This window comes from Tachypleus tridentatus, chromosome 13 (genome assembly GCF_004210375.1).
Source record: "Tachypleus tridentatus isolate NWPU-2018 chromosome 13, ASM421037v1, whole genome shotgun sequence".
Classification (NCBI taxonomy): Eukaryota; Metazoa; Arthropoda; class Merostomata; order Xiphosura; family Limulidae; genus Tachypleus; species Tachypleus tridentatus.
In genome coordinates, this window is record NC_134837.1 from 222,105,553 (window position 1) to 222,123,434 (window position 17,882).

The 17,882-nt window shown below is 32.4% G+C and overlaps 1 protein-coding gene across 4 annotated transcripts in view; it reads left to right on the forward strand.

The window, feature by feature from the left end:
* The window catches only part of LOC143238213 (enoyl-CoA delta isomerase 2-like), a 44,630-nt gene extending 30,120 nt beyond the window's left edge, over positions 1–14,510 (forward strand). For all 4 annotated transcript variants that reach the window (XM_076478247.1, XM_076478248.1, XM_076478249.1 and 1 more), the window contains 4 exons: positions 4,653–4,773; positions 10,962–11,051; positions 11,601–11,744; positions 14,315–14,510. In XM_076478247.1, coding sequence (XP_076334362.1) covers positions 4,653–4,773; positions 10,962–11,051; positions 11,601–11,744; positions 14,315–14,470 — 511 coding nt within the window. In that variant the 3' untranslated portion in view covers positions 14,471–14,510. The remainder of the gene's footprint in view (positions 1–4,652; positions 4,774–10,961; positions 11,052–11,600; positions 11,745–14,314) is intronic.
* The last annotated feature ends 3,372 nt before the right edge of the window (positions 14,511–17,882 follow it).

Sequence of the window (17,882 nt, forward strand, 5' to 3'; positions counted from 1 at the left end):
TCTATAGCACATGACAGATCTAGATGGAAAAGCACATGAACTCTTTGGCCTTGTATTTTTGCTGAGACACAATATTGCTTCCAATGTCCTTGACTCTACAAGTAACTGTATTTGCCAAAAGGTTAATAGTCTAAAATATGTTTACTTTTCTGAGCACATTTCTTTGGCTGTTTTAGTCATACATAATTTAATTGGCTTACCATTGGTAAATGGTTTTCCTCGCTTGGCTTACAGGTATGCCACTTGGAAACTTGCTCTTGTTGCAGTTTCATTCTCAGCTTTCTTCCTTTTGTATATAAACTGTTGTGATGATAATTTATGTTTCGAGGTTTCGAATTTGTCAGAACGTAGCTTTCCTGTGAACTGAGAATAGTTTGAGTGCTTGGTTTGGCAATATCTTCAAAGGTTATATTCTTTTAGTACTGCAACAGTCTCGCAGTTACTCTTTGTTACATGATTCAATAACGAAGTAGTCCACAGTCCACTGTTCTTTAAAAACACGACGTTTAGAGTCAACTTTTCACTTCTTCCCTTGTTATGATATAATAATTAGGAATAGCTGTGAACTCAAACATAAAGTAAACAGCAGTATTCACTGAGACACACTGAGGTACGTGGGGCAGGCGTGGGAAGAAACACTGCTTCAGGGTACTGGGATTGATAAGTGAGATGATGCAATATAAAGTAATGTGACATTTTCCAGCCAATAGTAAAATGTTTCACCCCTAGATTTACTGTTGTTCAGTTATGTTTTGTTTATCTTTATATCATGAAAAATGATAATGATGTCATCATATCATTTTATTACTTTAATTAACTGTTAACGGGCTGTATCACAACTAGATTGATTTTTGCCCAGTGTGTTATATTTTTGGTTCTTATAATATTAAAAAAATTATATTATTACTTTAATACTGTTAGTGGGCCAGATAAACCAAAGTCATTGATTGGATGCAGCCTGTGGGCTGTAGTTTCGATATCCCTGGGCAAATGCATGGAGGGATGGCACTGCTGGTTGACAAACAGGTGTCCACCCTGACAATACAATTCAATATACCCTTGGATCTGGTGCAATCTGTGTTTCCTTGGGTCGTACCATCACTGTTTATTGTCTCTACCAGTCTCCTGAAGAGACTTATAATCAGGCAGACCTTGATGCTCTCTTTGAACAGTTACCATCTTCCTTTTTAATTCTTGGAGACTTTAATGGACACAATCTCCTCTAGGGTGGTGTTGATATTGATGGGACAGGTTGTTCTGTTAAGTGTATGCTCTTAGATCACAATCTTTCTCTCTTTAATACTGGTTCTTATACTTATTTTCATGCAGCTAGTCAGTATTTTACTTTGATCTCTCTCTCTGCTCTCCTTCACTCTTCTCTCACCATTCATTTTGAAAGAGATTTGCTTGGTGGAAGTTGGACCAACCAACTGGTTCTTTTTTAATACTCTCTCAGAACTTGATCCTGTTGTCATCTCTCTGCCATCAATAGACAACTGCTCATTCTGTTCCTAATACCTTGACATGTTCTTGGTGATGTCCCTGCCTGTGAGGAGGAGGTACAGGGTAAAGGAAGCTAAAAAAAAAAGGGCCTGAGGTATCCATTTTGAACCAAATTGCTTTCCAGAGGACCCATACCAGTGCATGGCAGGTTAGACATCAAAGCCAATAGAAATCTTGGATTATGTTCACAGCTAGCATCTTTTCTATCACTGGTTTCAAAATCCTATGGAAAAAGATTTGGAAGGTCAGTGAGAAGTATATTTCACATCCCCTTTCCATCTTGCTCTCCAGTGGCTAAAAAGTTGCTGATGTCCAAACTATCACCAGTACTCTAGGTGAGAGTTTTTCTTGTGCATCTAGCACTTCTGTTTCTTCCCCTGTTTTCTTGGCCATCAAATTTAGAGCAAAGTAGATCAACTACTTCCTTTTGGGCTTATCATCTCTCTGATTTTAATCACCCCTTTTCACTGGTGGAACTCAAGCTTGCCCCTCATTAGTCTGGTAGTACATTGGTCAGACCTAATGATATTCACTATGAGATGCTGCATAATCTCTCTCCCATCTGTCTTGCAATTCTTCTGGTTGCTCTTAACCATATTTGGCAGGAAATGTTTTTCCTGATACTTGGTGTTGGGCTACTTTCCTCCTTTTCTGTAAGCCTGGGAAGGATCCCTTTTAACTATTCTCCAAGCACTATGACTATGTGTCTCTGTATGGTCCTTAAGATAATGGTTAATACTCATCTTGTTTGGTTCCTCGAATTAAACAACCTTTTCTCTCCTACCCAAAGTGAGTTTAGCCAACAGTGCTCCTGCTCCACCATTGACCACCTTATTTGACTTGAAATGGCAATCATGGAAGCCTTCCTCAAAAGTGAACATTTTGTTTCTGTTTTCTTTTATCTTGAGTAAGCTTACAATACTACATGGAGGTATCAGTTTTTGCAGGACCTCTACCCCTATGAGTTACATCGCCCTTTACCAACTTCCACCTCTTGGGCAGTCATTCAATGTTCCATTCTCAGGATCTGTTGTGCCCTCATTTACTCCAAACTGGACTATGGGTCTCTGGTTCTGCTAGAACATCAGCCTTGAAAGTGTTGGACCCCATTCACCATCTAGGGATTCAGCTCTACCCAGAGGCTTTCAGCACTTCTCCAGTCCAGAGTTTGTACACTGAGTCTCATGAACCCCCTTATTACCTTTTGCTATTTGCAACTTTATTTTCAGTATATCATTAAGCATTCCATTTGGGTTGTCTTCCTTCCTCAATGGGCTATGTTGCTACATGTTATAATTTATCTTGTATGAGTCTCCGATTTATTATGTTACGTACGTTAATGTATTACTATTTCAAATAATAAGAATTTTAATTTCAGCTTAGTAGTTAATAACATGCTAATATTTATTAAATTTATGTTATTTGCCAAATATATTTTAATTTACAAACAAAATGATAGTTCATATACAAGAGTTTTACAAACTATACTGACTCTTATATCCAGTCCATAACTAAATATTTTATCAATGAGTCAGGTCCACAATGAACAAATTAATTCTGAATTGATATTGTTATGTCTATCCTAAACTAACACTGTCTTTATCTTGGTTGACATTACACCTGGTAGAAGTTAACTCCTTCCAGCAAAGATATTTAATGTCTTTGTAGAAATGCTAACACCCAAAGTAATTCACTAAAACTCAACAGTTTGCAATCTATAACAGTCCTGGTCAAATTCTGTAGTTTTTTTCCGATTAATAGATGTTATTTATAATTATAGCTTCCCAGGACTATAGCATACTTGTTGTAGCTTTCTAATAATATTTTTGCCCTTTCTCTCGACTAGTTGCTTTCTATCCAGATTATGTGAGATTAGAACCATCACCAAAGCTGATGACAATACTGTCAAACACTAGCATTACCTACTTATCTAGTACATTGTTGATTCTTACCCACAAGAATGTTCTACAGATTATACTATTTACACTGACTCTATTAGCTTTCTACTGGTCATGGAATCGCTTAGCATTAGTTCTCACCTTGTTCTCATTGATATTCAAAATTGACTGGCCAATTTTTCTTTATCCTCTATCTGTATCCAGTTTTTCTATCCCTTATTTGGACTATGATCCTGTATGAAAAGCTCTGCTTCACAGCAGTTGGCATTTAACTTGGAGTGAATAACAGTGTAACAAGCTTCTCCATATCAAACCTTCTGTTGTTCTCTGGCCATCTTGTTTTTGTAAGGATCAGGAGGAAGAGGTTGTCATAACTAGGCTATACATTGGTCACAGTTTTTAACTCATTTTATTTTAACCAGGACTGATTCCCCTATGTGTGTCCTTTCTGTCATTCAAGTAACAATCACCCCCATTTTCCTGTCATGCCATCATTAGGACTGTGAGCTATACCACCATTTTAGACACATTTCTTCTAAAATTTACCCAAATTGTGGGCATTGTTTCATCTTAACTATTTATTTTTACAATAAATTTACTTTTACATTTTTTACTAATTGTTTGGTGCAGATAACCTAGTTTCTTTGTGCCATTAAATGCCAACCAACCACTTGTAACCCCCCTGAGCATACATTTCTATACAATCACTAAAATCATTTTCTAGATGGATTTTTACATTTTGTGCTAATGTGACTGAAATTTTAAGCATACATTTAGTATATCTAATTCCATGTATTATGTAGGTTAATTAAAATATTTAAATGAGAATACCACAATGATTAATATGCTATACTGATAATTAGCACAGTAGAAGAGTCTAAAATTGGCTTTAATGTTGCTTGATTTGTTGTTCCACCTATGAGGGCATGAAATTTTGACTTTTTGGAACTATTTCGTACTTGTTATTCTTTAAAAATTTATGCGTTTGGCTTGTGTTAGAGCTTTTTGCAGAATAATCAAAGTGCCAATTCAAACTGAGTAGTGTAAACATTTTGACCTTTACTAATGGGTTTTATGGTATCTGTAGTTATCAAACAAAAAAAGAATGTTTAGCTTTGCTTTAATTTGCTGTTACTACACTTAATATTTGACTTCACATGTTTAACTTCAGTATTACTGAAGCTTTTGGACATAAAAAATATGTTTAATGTTTAAAATTTTGTTTCATAATTAATTTTATCTCCTATACAGAAACTTTGTAGATGCCTTCATAGATTTCCCCAAGCCATTAGTTGCTGCTGTAAATGGACCTGCAACTGGCATATCTGTGACATTACTTGGACTGTTTGATGTGGTATATGCTTCGGACAAGGTATAATCAACATAATATTTTTATAATGGTATTAATTTGTTGCCAAATGTGTATTATTGTAATAAAAGGGAAATTTGACTAGAACCAGATTAAGATTTAAATACTGTGTGGTAAGTATACAAACTAAACCATTTTTTGAATAGCAAATTACATTTAGAATTATATGTACTAAAAGAAAATGTACTCAAGTCATCATTCATCCCACTTTTTATTTTATCAAAAGTAAATTTAACTTATGAACTTTTGCTATGTTATACTAAAATTCTTATTATCTATACATATTTAGAAAAATTAATGTTCAGTAGACTTATTGAAATATTTTATGCAATATGAATCTTTTATTGAATATACAAGTTAAAATACCCCAAAATAATGCGAGCAATAAATAATATTAATATAAAATTACCTCTTTAATGGGCATGATTTTAATAGTAAGTTGTTTTTTTTTCTTTTTTGAAGCTGTTATTTGGTTTTTCAATTGCAGTATTTTAGTATTTCAGAAAAATTATTACAAACACTAGCTGGGGTGCCTGTACCCTGGACAGAAGTTATGTAAATTCATAATTAATGAAAGGTTATCTTAGGATATGAACATGCATAAAAACAGCAAAACACAAAATGTGAAATTGTAAATTTGCATGTATCTTCTCATGGACCCAACAAACCTTCATGCTAAATTTGGTGAAGGTCCATCAGGAGCAAAGTAGTGGTGAAAATAAAACCCTGTGAAACAGTCATAAAAACTGCTAAATGCAAAACTGAAAATTTGTGTGTATCTCTTCATGGACCTAATGAACCTCAACACCAATTTTGATGTAGATCCATCCACATCATGTGAAGTACTTATATAGACATACAACAGAAAGTACTATTATAATTATAAAGATGGTGCCACTGCATTAGATCCATGTGTGATATATTAACGACATCATATCTGCACCTGAGAATGGAGAAAAATACAGTTCTCTGTGATGGAAAATGGAAGCAAAATGAGAAAATCATGACCCCTATTGCAAATCTACATGCACACAGGATAAAAATTTCGTAAAGTTGGAGGTTGCACATTGTGTAATAAAAATAGGTTTTCCAGTACTATATAAGCAAGAGTTCCATTATTACAAACATAAATGGTTTAGAATGGTGCTTCACATTCTTTTGTTACTTAACAAATTGTTAAAATTTTTGTAACACATTTATTGACCATAAAGAGTGTATAAGCCTATATGTTTTGTTTCCTAATTTAGCTTCTTTAAGAAATTTCAATTCAAGTAAAAGTTATGAGGATCACTTGTTTTATAATAAACTAAGGTGTAAACAAAATATTATTTCTGACATGTGTAAAACTTTTCATAAAAAGTGTGTATATCACAAGACTTTCTTCCTTTCTTGTTCAGACCACTAAAGGTATCACATCCATGAGCCACTGATAAATATTCTCTCTCTGTCTACCTAGTGATTGTCTTAATTGACTTTGTCCTTTTTTTTTTTCTTCTGGTTTTAGTTCAGCTAATGCTTATAATTGTAGCTACCATATTTCACCATTCCTTCCCACTTCACGTGTTGCCTTTGCTGTTTTCCTGTGTCCAAGTCTTCATTTTGGAGGAAGTGAAATTTATATGCACATTAACTAGTTTATTTGTTTTGTCATGTAAGGTCATTATTTGTTTTTTCATTACTGAGCACATTTCAGTTCCATTTGCACATAACTGTTGTTAGTGGAGTGTGTCATGCTTACTTTTTAATTTTATATAACATACATCCCAAATCAAGTCCTATTGGAAAGTGCAGTGATACTACGTTGCTTTTGTAGAACTTTCCTGCTTCATATCTTGTTTATTTCTGTACTCAGCCATATCTTGAGGAACAGTAATTGAATTAATATTGAAAATATGTTAAGCTGCCTTCTTAATTATGTTTATGGTTTCAGATTGCTCATTTTCCTTGAAACTGGAACATTTGTACTTTGGAGTCTAACATATATACTTTATTTGGGTAGGATAAAAGCAGAAATCCTGGTAACTGGAAAATGAGATAATTTGCATTATCTTCATTATGTTGCTGCTTCTCTTGAAGCTAGGGATCACCCAAGGTAGCAAAGATTTATAACTTCTGATCCTTATGATGGTATACTAGATTGACTGCAAGTCCCAAAACTCAACTCACCTTCACCCAAAAAATTCCATAAATAAATATGTTTTGCTGCTCATTTATTAGTGTACTGACTGGTTTCAAATTCTTCTCATTGTTAGCAACATTTTCAGATATTAATTTTTTGTCAATTGTTAATTAGAAGCTTTTATTTAGTAGCATTAACATATACTGTGCCATTGTTGTTGGGCTTAGGATTCTTGTAAAGTAGTTGTTCATAACTTGCTAGTAGTAAAATTTAAAAAAATAAATGGACAGCACTCATTTTACTTGTTTTCAAAATAATATGTATATTCAGAATCAGTTAAACATACGTGCAACAAATTCTTTACACTATAGAATATCATAGGCATATAATAAACAATATATAGTTCTCTTCTTGTCAAAAGGCCACTAAGGCCTATTCAGTTGACAAGCCTAACTATTTTTCCCTGTTACTATTGCCAAACTATCCAAGCATAGTTCACTTATGTTTCATTATGTTGTGTTGATTATATCCTATCCTTTTAAAGTCAGCTACTCCTTTTTTTTTTCATGTTTAGGCTTACTTCCAATAAATGTCCACTTTTTGTCAAAGTTTGCACAGCCAGGTTCAATTATTTTAGAACTATCTTTGGCAAAATAGACTATTCTTCTTATCTCTTTCAACATTGTTAGTCTCAGTCTATCATAGATCAACCATTAGGCTTATGTTAATTGTTAGGCCTTCTTTCTCTATTTGAATATCTTTTCTTTGTTTCTGATCTGCTCTGTCTTTATCTGTCTGCTGTTTTCTGCTAATCTTATACCATTTACTGTATACCCTTAACCTCAATAAGTTTCACACAACTTTCTATAATCTAGATGTCAATGATTTACAAACACAACTCTTAATGAGTTATGTAACTAAACTTGTTGTAACATTTACTTTAAATTAATCACTTTTAACTCTCTTGTTATAAACAAAAGTAAACAATCTTAAAATAACAACTTGCATAATACATTCATTAATAATATTTACAGTAAACAGTCTTTAATATCATGACAAGCATTTTTAATGCTTGTAGAACTGATCCTCAATGAATGTTTTTACTGTAAAGCACTCCCTTTGCTAGCATAAATATCTTTTGATTACTTATGAGATGTGTTTCTTCCACCACAGTTTTAGATTCCATTTAGTTATTTTGCTACATTTGTTCAAATAATAAAGTTTGTAAATAGCCTTAGCAAACAGGTTCAAGGTATGAGCTTGACATTCACAAGTGAATGTGAAGTGAGGATATTTCCCTTTAAGTGATGCCCATGGATATCTTTTATAATTGCCTTAATACATGACTGAAGCATATACCTTCTTTGACACACATACAGTCTATAGCATTGTTGCAGTATGTGTATCAGCATGAGGTTTGCTTTTAATTTATTTGCCTTGAGAAAAACTGGGGTTCAGGAATTGCAAACACAAAGATGAAGAGTTTCCTTCACTTAAAGTCTGTCCACTTGGTATCAATAATCTTGCTGAAGGCTGTTTTCCTTACAAGACTATGCCTCTATTTGTACATTTTGCCTAGAGGGAACTTGAGAGACAGAATCTTAATGAAAATTTAAAAGCAGGTCTTAATTCATAAAAAGCTGTCTTCCAGATTTTGTCCTCATTTAAACTTCTATGTACATCTTGAATTCACAGTTATTGCCATGTGTTTTACTGGTTCATTCTTTTCATAGGATGATATTACTTAATAAAGTTTATACTACATTTTAGACAGGAAGGCAAGAATAGCATTTGGTTGTCTGAGGAATGATCAGTCATTTGTGTCAATAGAGGCATGACTAATTGGTAAAACTGCATTAGATGATTGAGTATGAAAACTAAACTTTTGGTCCTTTATAAAATTCCTTTCTTCCTCATCCAGTACAGAAAGAGAAAGAAACAAAATTCATACTTAGTTTTTAGTAATTATGTGATCTATAACTTTTTTGTGTTGTATTCAGTTAGGACTTTACTCATTATTATTGTAGATACATATTTTAATCAAACTTGTATTAGTTTTTATACTTTAATGGGAAAAATATTGTGGTATGATGAGGAGAATAAAATACAATGTACCAGATAAAAATGAAAACCTCAATCTATATATAATTGAATAAAATAAAATAATTGTGATGTATATTATGAAGCAAGTCACATAAAATGCACACTTATATTCGAAATTAGCTTTTCAATCTTTTCAGTCACAGGTTCTGGAAATTGTTAAGTAAAAATGTACATGATATTCATTTCTTTTTAGGCCCGACATGGCCAGGTGGTTAAGGCACTTGATTCATAATCTGAGAGTCGCAGGTTTGAATCTCCATCACACCAAACATGCTCGCCCTTTCAGCCATAGGTGCATTATAATGTGACGGTCAATCCAACTATTTGTTGGTAAAATAGTAGCCCAAGAGTTGGCAATGGGTGGTGATGACTAGCTGCCTTCACTCCAGTCTTACACTGCTAAATTAGGGATGGCTTGCACAGATAGCCCTTGTGTAGCTTTGCTTGAAATTCAAAACAGACCATTTCTTTTTAAATAGTTAAAGTACTTTAATGAGGAAGGAAAGAATCATACAATTCAGAAGGGAAATTATATGATCCAAGTCTGGTTCAAATTTATCAATAGGAATAAGAGGTCTAGCTAAAATGTTTTAAATTATTTTAAGTATTCAAGATGAGAAATATCAAAGTTTAGCTTTTATACTGTATGTGTGAGGAATTTAATACTGCATCTCAAGTTAAAATTGGCTATATATCTTTTTTTTTTGTAATTTTATTAGCATACCTGTAGGAGTAAAACTTAAATTATTGCCAGAAAGTGGTATCCTTCCCTATTCTTTAACACGTTGGCTCCCATGTGACCCACCAGTGAGTTGTGCTCTTGTTTTCTTTTTTAAAGGGCTACTTGTTGGCTGGACACAAAGACTACATATACACTCTTCTTTAAAAAAGTAATTGTAAAATGACTAGTGGGACCCTGAAAAATATTGGCAAAATAGGCTCAGGGCCCAATGTGTTAAATTTGATTTGGTCTTTATATCTTCAAATATGTACTTGAAAACTAATTGCTAACAGCAATAACTAAGACTGTATTATACTTTTCTTAACTAAGGACAAGTATACTGTAGTTATTACATAACATTTCACACTTTTATCTTTGTCAGGTAGTCACAGAGCAACAACCAGGTAATTGTACTATGAAAGCACAAGGAAACATACAAATAGCAGTAAGCTGTGTCTACTTAAAGTTGAAATGTTAGTATATAATTGAAGCTGTCAGTATTTTTACTGGAAGAATCTGCATCTCAGTATATTAAGTTATTTTTGTTAAAAGTTAAGCAGACAGGTTAACATTAATGCTTGTTAAGTTTAAGTGATAAAAACATGGTAAACAGTATTTCTCAAAAGGTAAATTTTGTTGAGGATAAAAAGAATTTACAGATAATATATGTAGGAAGAATTTAGTCTGTAAAAATGAGAGGGCAAGTACTATCACTCTTACCCCTACTCTGTATTATGCCCTAACCTTATATTTTATAGCTAGCTGAAATAAATAAATATTTAAAAATCAAGTTTGACCAACAAAGAGGCCAGAAAAGTGCAATCAGAGAATCAAATGCTGCATGTTCCTTTGTGAGTCAATCAAAATTAAGATCGTTCACAAAGGGAATTTGTGGCATATCCATAGAATAAATATTGGTAATTATTTAAAATATTTATAAAATATTGGTAAATATTAAAATCAGTTAGCTTAACTACTACTACTATACTGAAGACCCAGTGTGTTTTGGTAACACTACATTCCAAGAGTGGCTTTTGTGTTGTGCCACTTAGCAACAAAAGTATAACCTAATATCATTGTTAGTTTATATACTAAGATATATATAATAAAATGTATAGACAATAAAACTGTAAAAATATCTGTTGAAAGTATTTTAACAGAAATGATTGGCAATAACTTTTGTAATTAAAAGCATTATTAACAACTGTCTATTAATTTCTTGTTGTTATTATTCATGTCTTTTAAAAGGCCACATTCCACACCCCTTTCAGTTTACTTGGTCAGTCTCCAGAAGGATGCTCATCATATTTATTTCCAAAAATTATGGGACCATCAAAAGTAAGTTCCTTGTTACTTCTACATGTTTTGTTTTGTATTTTTTATCATTTCTATATCTAATAGACCTTGCCTGGATGTTTAAAATTTAAGTTTCTTGTTCAAGTATGTAAGCACAGACAATTAAGTATATCCTACAGATTTATTATGAAAACAAATTCTATATTATTAGCATTATATTTGTGATTAAAGTCACATTGTACTGCATGTGTATTTTACTTACCTGTGACAGAAATTACACATGTAATGAGCAAAATAAGAGAAAGTGTGAAAACAAAAATATGCAACAAAAGATCTACATTCTTTCACAAGTTTTATTAGAAGCATTAAGCCTGATGGCTTTGAGTGCTTTGGCAGCTTTTGGCACTCAAATCATTAAGTTACTATGATTTTTTTTTAAATATATGAATGAAAAACATTTTATTTTAAGTTTAATTAAAATTATGTTAGAAACATCTATGTTTTATGAATGTCTTTCAATATAGGTCCTACTACTAGCAGAATCATAATCTGTAATGTATATTCAGTATTATTAAATTACTGTGCTTGCAGGCAAATGAAATGCTGCTGTTTAATCAAAAATTAACAGCATTTGAAGCAAAAGCCTGTGGATTAGTCAGCGAAGTATTTCCTGATGCAACATTTCAGGATGATGTTTCTCTTCGACTGAAAGGACTTGAAGACATGTCTTTTAATGTAGGTAGCTAGAGTTTATGTTTGGTTAAAAACTACTTTAACTTGGTAGTAAACATAGCACAACATACATTTTTATACTTGGTAATATTGAATAATACAGATATTGGAACAAAACATATTTCTGTAATGTAAAATGTGTGTAGTATTAAAGAGATAGCTGAAGGTGTTGAAATTTTTCTACATTCTTATGAAATCTGGTCTTTGTTGCTAAGTGAGGTTTTACAGTAAGTTTTCTATTAGTCTATCTGTCAGTAATAAGTTATCTTTCAGTCTGTTTCTATATGCCATTAACTGAAATTGCATTTACTGTGTTAATTAAATAATAATATTGTTATAAAAGTTAAATCCATGTTCAAATTCTTAGTTTCCAGTTTTATAAAGCTTAACAGAATACTTATATAACACTTGTTTAACTATAGCAGAAATAAGAGTGTGTTTATTTTTATTAATATAGTGATCTCTTACTGATAATTACCAACTGTGTCCTTTAAATGGAATGTTGTTAAACTTTTATACATAATTAAGTTTAATTGCATCTTATAAAAATGATCTTCTAGATTCTGTTTTGACATTGGATTATGGTTGTGTTCATTCTTATGGTCATGAGTATTCACTATAAACCAAACCTGTGTAAAAAAAAAAAAAGGCAATGCCAGTTTTAGACCACACGTAGAAGTTTGTACAACCCTTCAATGTACATGCACATCAACATCTAAGATTGAATCTAGGCAAATCAAGGGTGCAAAAATCCATTAGATCTACATTGGGGTCAAATGGGAATAATATGATTCTAGTTTTATTGGCCATCTTTCTCATAAGGTCAGCTGTTCGTTTGAGATTTTCGAATGAAAACTTGTCAATTTTACTTTAGATACTTAGTACCAGGCCTTTGTTATTTTATTGATGGTATCGGGAATTATGCACATTCTCATTACATTTGTATTTTGAGTAAGAGATTTTGGGATGAGGGTTTTGCTTCTGATTGAGGTGTGTTTTAGAACCTGTTGCTATCCTCAGTTTTTTGTTTTTCTTGCTTTCATTGAAACATTGAATACTTTCTTCTAGATCATTTAAAAAATTTATAATACAAGTGCCCTTCCTTAAAAGGCTGTGACTTATATCTTCAGTAACAAACCACTGGATTAATATTTACAAATTGCTCTTGTAACACATGATTAACCCTCTGTATTGCTTTGACCAGATATTGCTATGTTCCAAAGTAACACTTTGCCCACAAAATGCTGTTTCAAGTGGCTCATGGTAACAATGAACTGTAAATGCTTTGTACCGAACCAACATCTATGATGTTGTGTGCTTGAGGATTTTTGTGCATATACCACAAGAACTGCTTGCAGTGTTGTCACATAAAGCCAGTGTCAACAACATGACTGACACCTTGTTTTCAGATTTGAAGATGGTTCAAGATGCTTAAAAAGTTTGGGAATTTCTGACTTTGATTCTACTCATGAAAATAAAATGTGAGGTTATAAATGTGCATATGTTAAGTAGCTGTAGCTTTAGACCACTTTAAAATATTTCAACTAAACCTTACTTTATTAATAAATTTAATTTATAGGTGTTAAATGGGTTTGAAAAATTCATTTTTCTCAAAGATCAAGGTTTAGTTTTAAATATTTAAAACTTTATCTAATTGTTGCACTAACTTCCTAAGCTATTTTTATTAGAGTTGACTTACTCAATAAAGTATCCAAGAAATAAAGTTATTTCTTTCTTACATTGTAAAAAAATAAAGTTATCCTGTGGATATATGCCAAGAATCTCCCAAAGCTATAAAGACAAATTGATTTTGATGACTCTTTCCCTAAGTTTGATAGTGTTAAAATTTTGTTCCTAAATGCCCCTAAAAATCAAGATAAACCCCCAGTTGTAATTACATGCGATTGTATGATGGTCTTTAGCTCTAGTTACCTGTAATCAAATAACAGTCTGACATGTTAATAAAAAAACAAAATTATCCAAAGTAACTGTTCAAGTGGCACACAGATCAGTTATTTTGTTTTTTCTGTTTCAAAACCTGTGATCATGTAACAAACAAATGGGTTATCAAAATCACAGAATAAATAACATTATTTTATTGACAAAGCCATAAGTATCAGCTTTGAATAATAATCAGGATGACTTCACATATCAAGACAGGTCAATTTTTGAAAGGTTAAACTGCTATTTTGTTTAGTTGTTTTAAAAGTTTGGCAATCTGTGAGGCATAAAGATGTTTTACATTTTCAAGCATAAGTTGTGGGCTTTGGTTATATTTTAGTTGTACATTAATTTCAAAATAAAACATTGGACACTTACAAATGATCATACTATTTCTTTCACTTTTTGCCAAACTTCTTCAAATTACATGAAGAATAAATATTCACACTCTTATAATTGAGTTCTCACAACTTCCAGCTGTAAATAAAATATTTAGAAGAATTGTGAATTTATGTAACACTGCTTCTCAAATCAATAAAAAAGAAATTTAATATACTTTAAAGTAAAAATCTGTTTATTTGATATTAAGTGTAGTATAGGTTGCACTTAAGGTTTTGTCTTTATTTCACTAGTCAATGATATATGCCAAGAAGTTAACCCGTGACCTTGAAAGAGATCTTCTTCATGAAGTGAATAAAAATGAATGTGAGAGACTGGTAGAACGGTGGCAGTCCGAAGATTGTATTAAAGCAGTCATGGCTTTCTTTCAAAGAAGAGCAAAGCTGTAATTTTCATTTTGAAGATCATTAAACACTTTTTTTCTGGTGATTTTTCATCTGGCGTGTAGTTGCTATAAACATAAGTAGTTACAACCAAAATTTACAAACATTATATTGTTTTCAATCTTTAAGAATGATCCCTTGTTCTTGTTATGAGAAATGGAAACTGTATTTGTGTGTGTGTATATCAAGCTAAAATAATTCTTTTATACCAGCTGAAAAAAGATTCTTTGTTACCTTACTGACAGGGATGAGAATAGCTAATGAAAAAAAATATTTTGAAGATGCTGGGAGTCTAAAGGTCACAGAGAACTACATAACTTGTATTGATAAATGACAGTTAATAGAAGCACACCTCACTTCTTTTTAATACACATCAGAAAACAATAATCATGAACACTAAAGTACAGATTCACATACAGACCAAAAGAGAACTCCTTGAGACTTTCCTTGCTCTCCATAATAGCTTGTCTTTCCTACATCTTCTGAAGACGTTTTCTCAAGTAATGTTTTCTCTTACTTGATTTTCTTGTGGTACATGGTGCTTCCCTTATATTTTTGCAAAGTCAGCTATCCACCTTATCATGTATGTTCTTGTTTTGCCTGACAGAATCAAAGATATTTGTTTTCTTGTTCTGATACCATATTTTCTGGTCATGAAAATGAAGGTCTTAATATTCATTAGATTTGTCACCTTTAGTGGCAGAGGTTATATTTTCACCCCCGGGTGTGTTGACATGCTTTTCAGCAAGATTTCTCGAAAAGGGCTTAATGGATTTGGACAAAAGGTGGTATACATTTGGACTACAACCCCAATTAGTAGTAGTTAGTTTTTGTAGGCTCAAGAAAAAAAATCCTCATCTATTAATGTGGGAACTAATTTTTCACATTGTTTTTACTCTACAGTTAATTCAAAAATAATCAAATTTTGATAAAACTTGGTTGATATGTGTAGAATATTATTCCTTATTATTTGGCTAAAAAAATGGTCTGTGTCTGTTAATAATGGTGGACACATTTTGTATTTTGTGAGAATCTAATATAATCAGTCCTGCATGGCAGAGGTATGCATTCTACTGAGTGTCCCTAAAGTTTTACATGGTTTAGAAGCAATGACGCCAGTTAAAGTCTTAAAAAACATCCACTATAGGACTGTGGAAAAAAGAAGGATGCAGTAGGTAATTAGATTACAGTTGATGTTGCAGAGTCCAGTTATGCTTTTTCGATCTGTGCATCTTGACAATAGTTCTGCAATGTAATTACCATTCAAAAATGCTCCACTCCAAGACTGTCATGTCCAAAGTACACCTCTCCTTAGAGCATGCTGGAATAACACAAATACTGTTGTATTCTTCAGTTAAGGTATGACTGGAAGCCTTATCTTGGTAAATGCATAGTCTGTTGTCCTCATTACCAGATGGGGATTCTTCTTTAGTATGTTATTGTTGCCTGAGGCATATGGACAGCTTTTGTCAATGACCTTTTGTTCTTAGATTCTCATCTGTTACAAGACACTGCTGGGGTCCATCTTATTGCATTTCTCTTTCTGGATGGTCCTAGTGCCCAAAGTAGATCCATATTCCTTTGTTTTCCAATGTCAGCATGTATAAGGGATATCCTCATATTGAAAATCCTAATTACCTGGTCTAATCACACTGACAGAGCTTGTACAATTTCCATTTTTTGTTGTTTTGTCTATCTTGAGTGGTAATGTGCCAAATTGAAGTGAATAAGATATCTTACTTGAACAGAAAGTGACAGAGTGGTATAGTGATTAAAGAATCATTAAGTGAAACACAGTCTAAATTAGGAACACAGAAATAATACTTACTTGCATTGCAAAACTGCTCCAAGAAGGTGTATCAAATGGTTGTAGCTGCATCTCTGATGAAGAGAATTACTTCAGCACTAAAAGTGACAAATGGTTCAAGGGTTTATGGTGGATTAATTCTGATGGTAGTATGGGCTAAAAATTTGGTTGCTTGTACATAAATCGTAGTGTTTGATTAAAGTGGTGGTTACAAATTCACAGAAACCTCAAAATATTCCAATTACGAAGTGTGATTCAAATCCATGTTCATTGAATATTATTGTTAAGTGAATTGTATTTACACAGTATAGATAAATAAAAGCAAATATTTATAAAAAAAAAAAAGATAGATGGTTAACTGGTAAGTTTTCTGTCCTCTGTTCATGTAGAAAAAGTGCATGACCTAGAATACCACCATTGTCCTTATGTTGAATACACACACATTATAACATAAAACCCAATGATGATTAAGAAACCACTCGAGCACTGTGAACTTTACTCTAAATATGAAAGAATTTATGAAACTTAAGTCTTGCATTATTGGATCATTTAAAATCATTTGAAAATCACAAGCCAAATGCCTGGCCTGACATATGAATGGGGAACAGAACTTCTATGTGGCAATACAAGAGCCACCATCCATATCTAAGAGTTGGATAACTTTGGCTTTACAGATTTTCTGTTCAAGTTCATTTTTCAACTCCATGATTACACTGTAAGAGTCTATGTGATTGGATACCACATGAGAGCATGGTATTCCAATGTTATTGAATGAAAAATCAGTAACGGTTAGTAGACTTTTAATCTCAACCTTGGAAACTTCATTTGTTGATAAATGTTCCAGCACTATCTTATCCCTTTTGAGGAGAGTAATAACTATCAAGAATTACAAATACTTGTTCATCACTATTACTACAGTATTAATCAATGATAAGTGAAAAGAGACCAGTAAAGTACATCCTCAATTTATTTCCTAATCTAAAGTTCATATAAAATGCTGTTGTTAATTCCATTTTGGAATCTTGGCAACTCCAACAGGACAGGAGAGGGGTCAGTATTGATGGAAAAGAATGTTGTTCTCGGTAGCCCAAAATATGACCCAGAAATAAAATCACAGTATTTAGAAAAGATATAAAAACTATTTTTAAAATAAGAAAACGTTAATTAAAGTAATCTGAATTATTATCATTCATGGAATGAAATAACTTTATATCAGTTTATTCTATAAGTAATGTCTAAAAATTTAATACAGAAAGTGCATCATCATTTTTGTCTTTGTAGAAGGCTTTAATGACTAAAATGTGTAGTAGGACATGTATAACAATGTTCAAATAAAAGAAACTAACCCAACTCCACTTTTTCAGATTATTAATTAAGTAAACACTCATGAAAATGGATGTGTCTGAGGAGCACATTAGGCATATAATGCTTTATGAGTTTAAAAAAGGCAATAGTGCAGCAGAAACTACACAAAACATTCAAGGTATTTCTGGTGCAAAGTCTCTCAATAAAAGAAAATGTCGAAGGTGGTTTTAGAGATTCAGATCAGGTGACTACAACTTAAGTGATGTGCCACATTCAGGTCGTCCTGTTGAGTTTAATGATAACTTG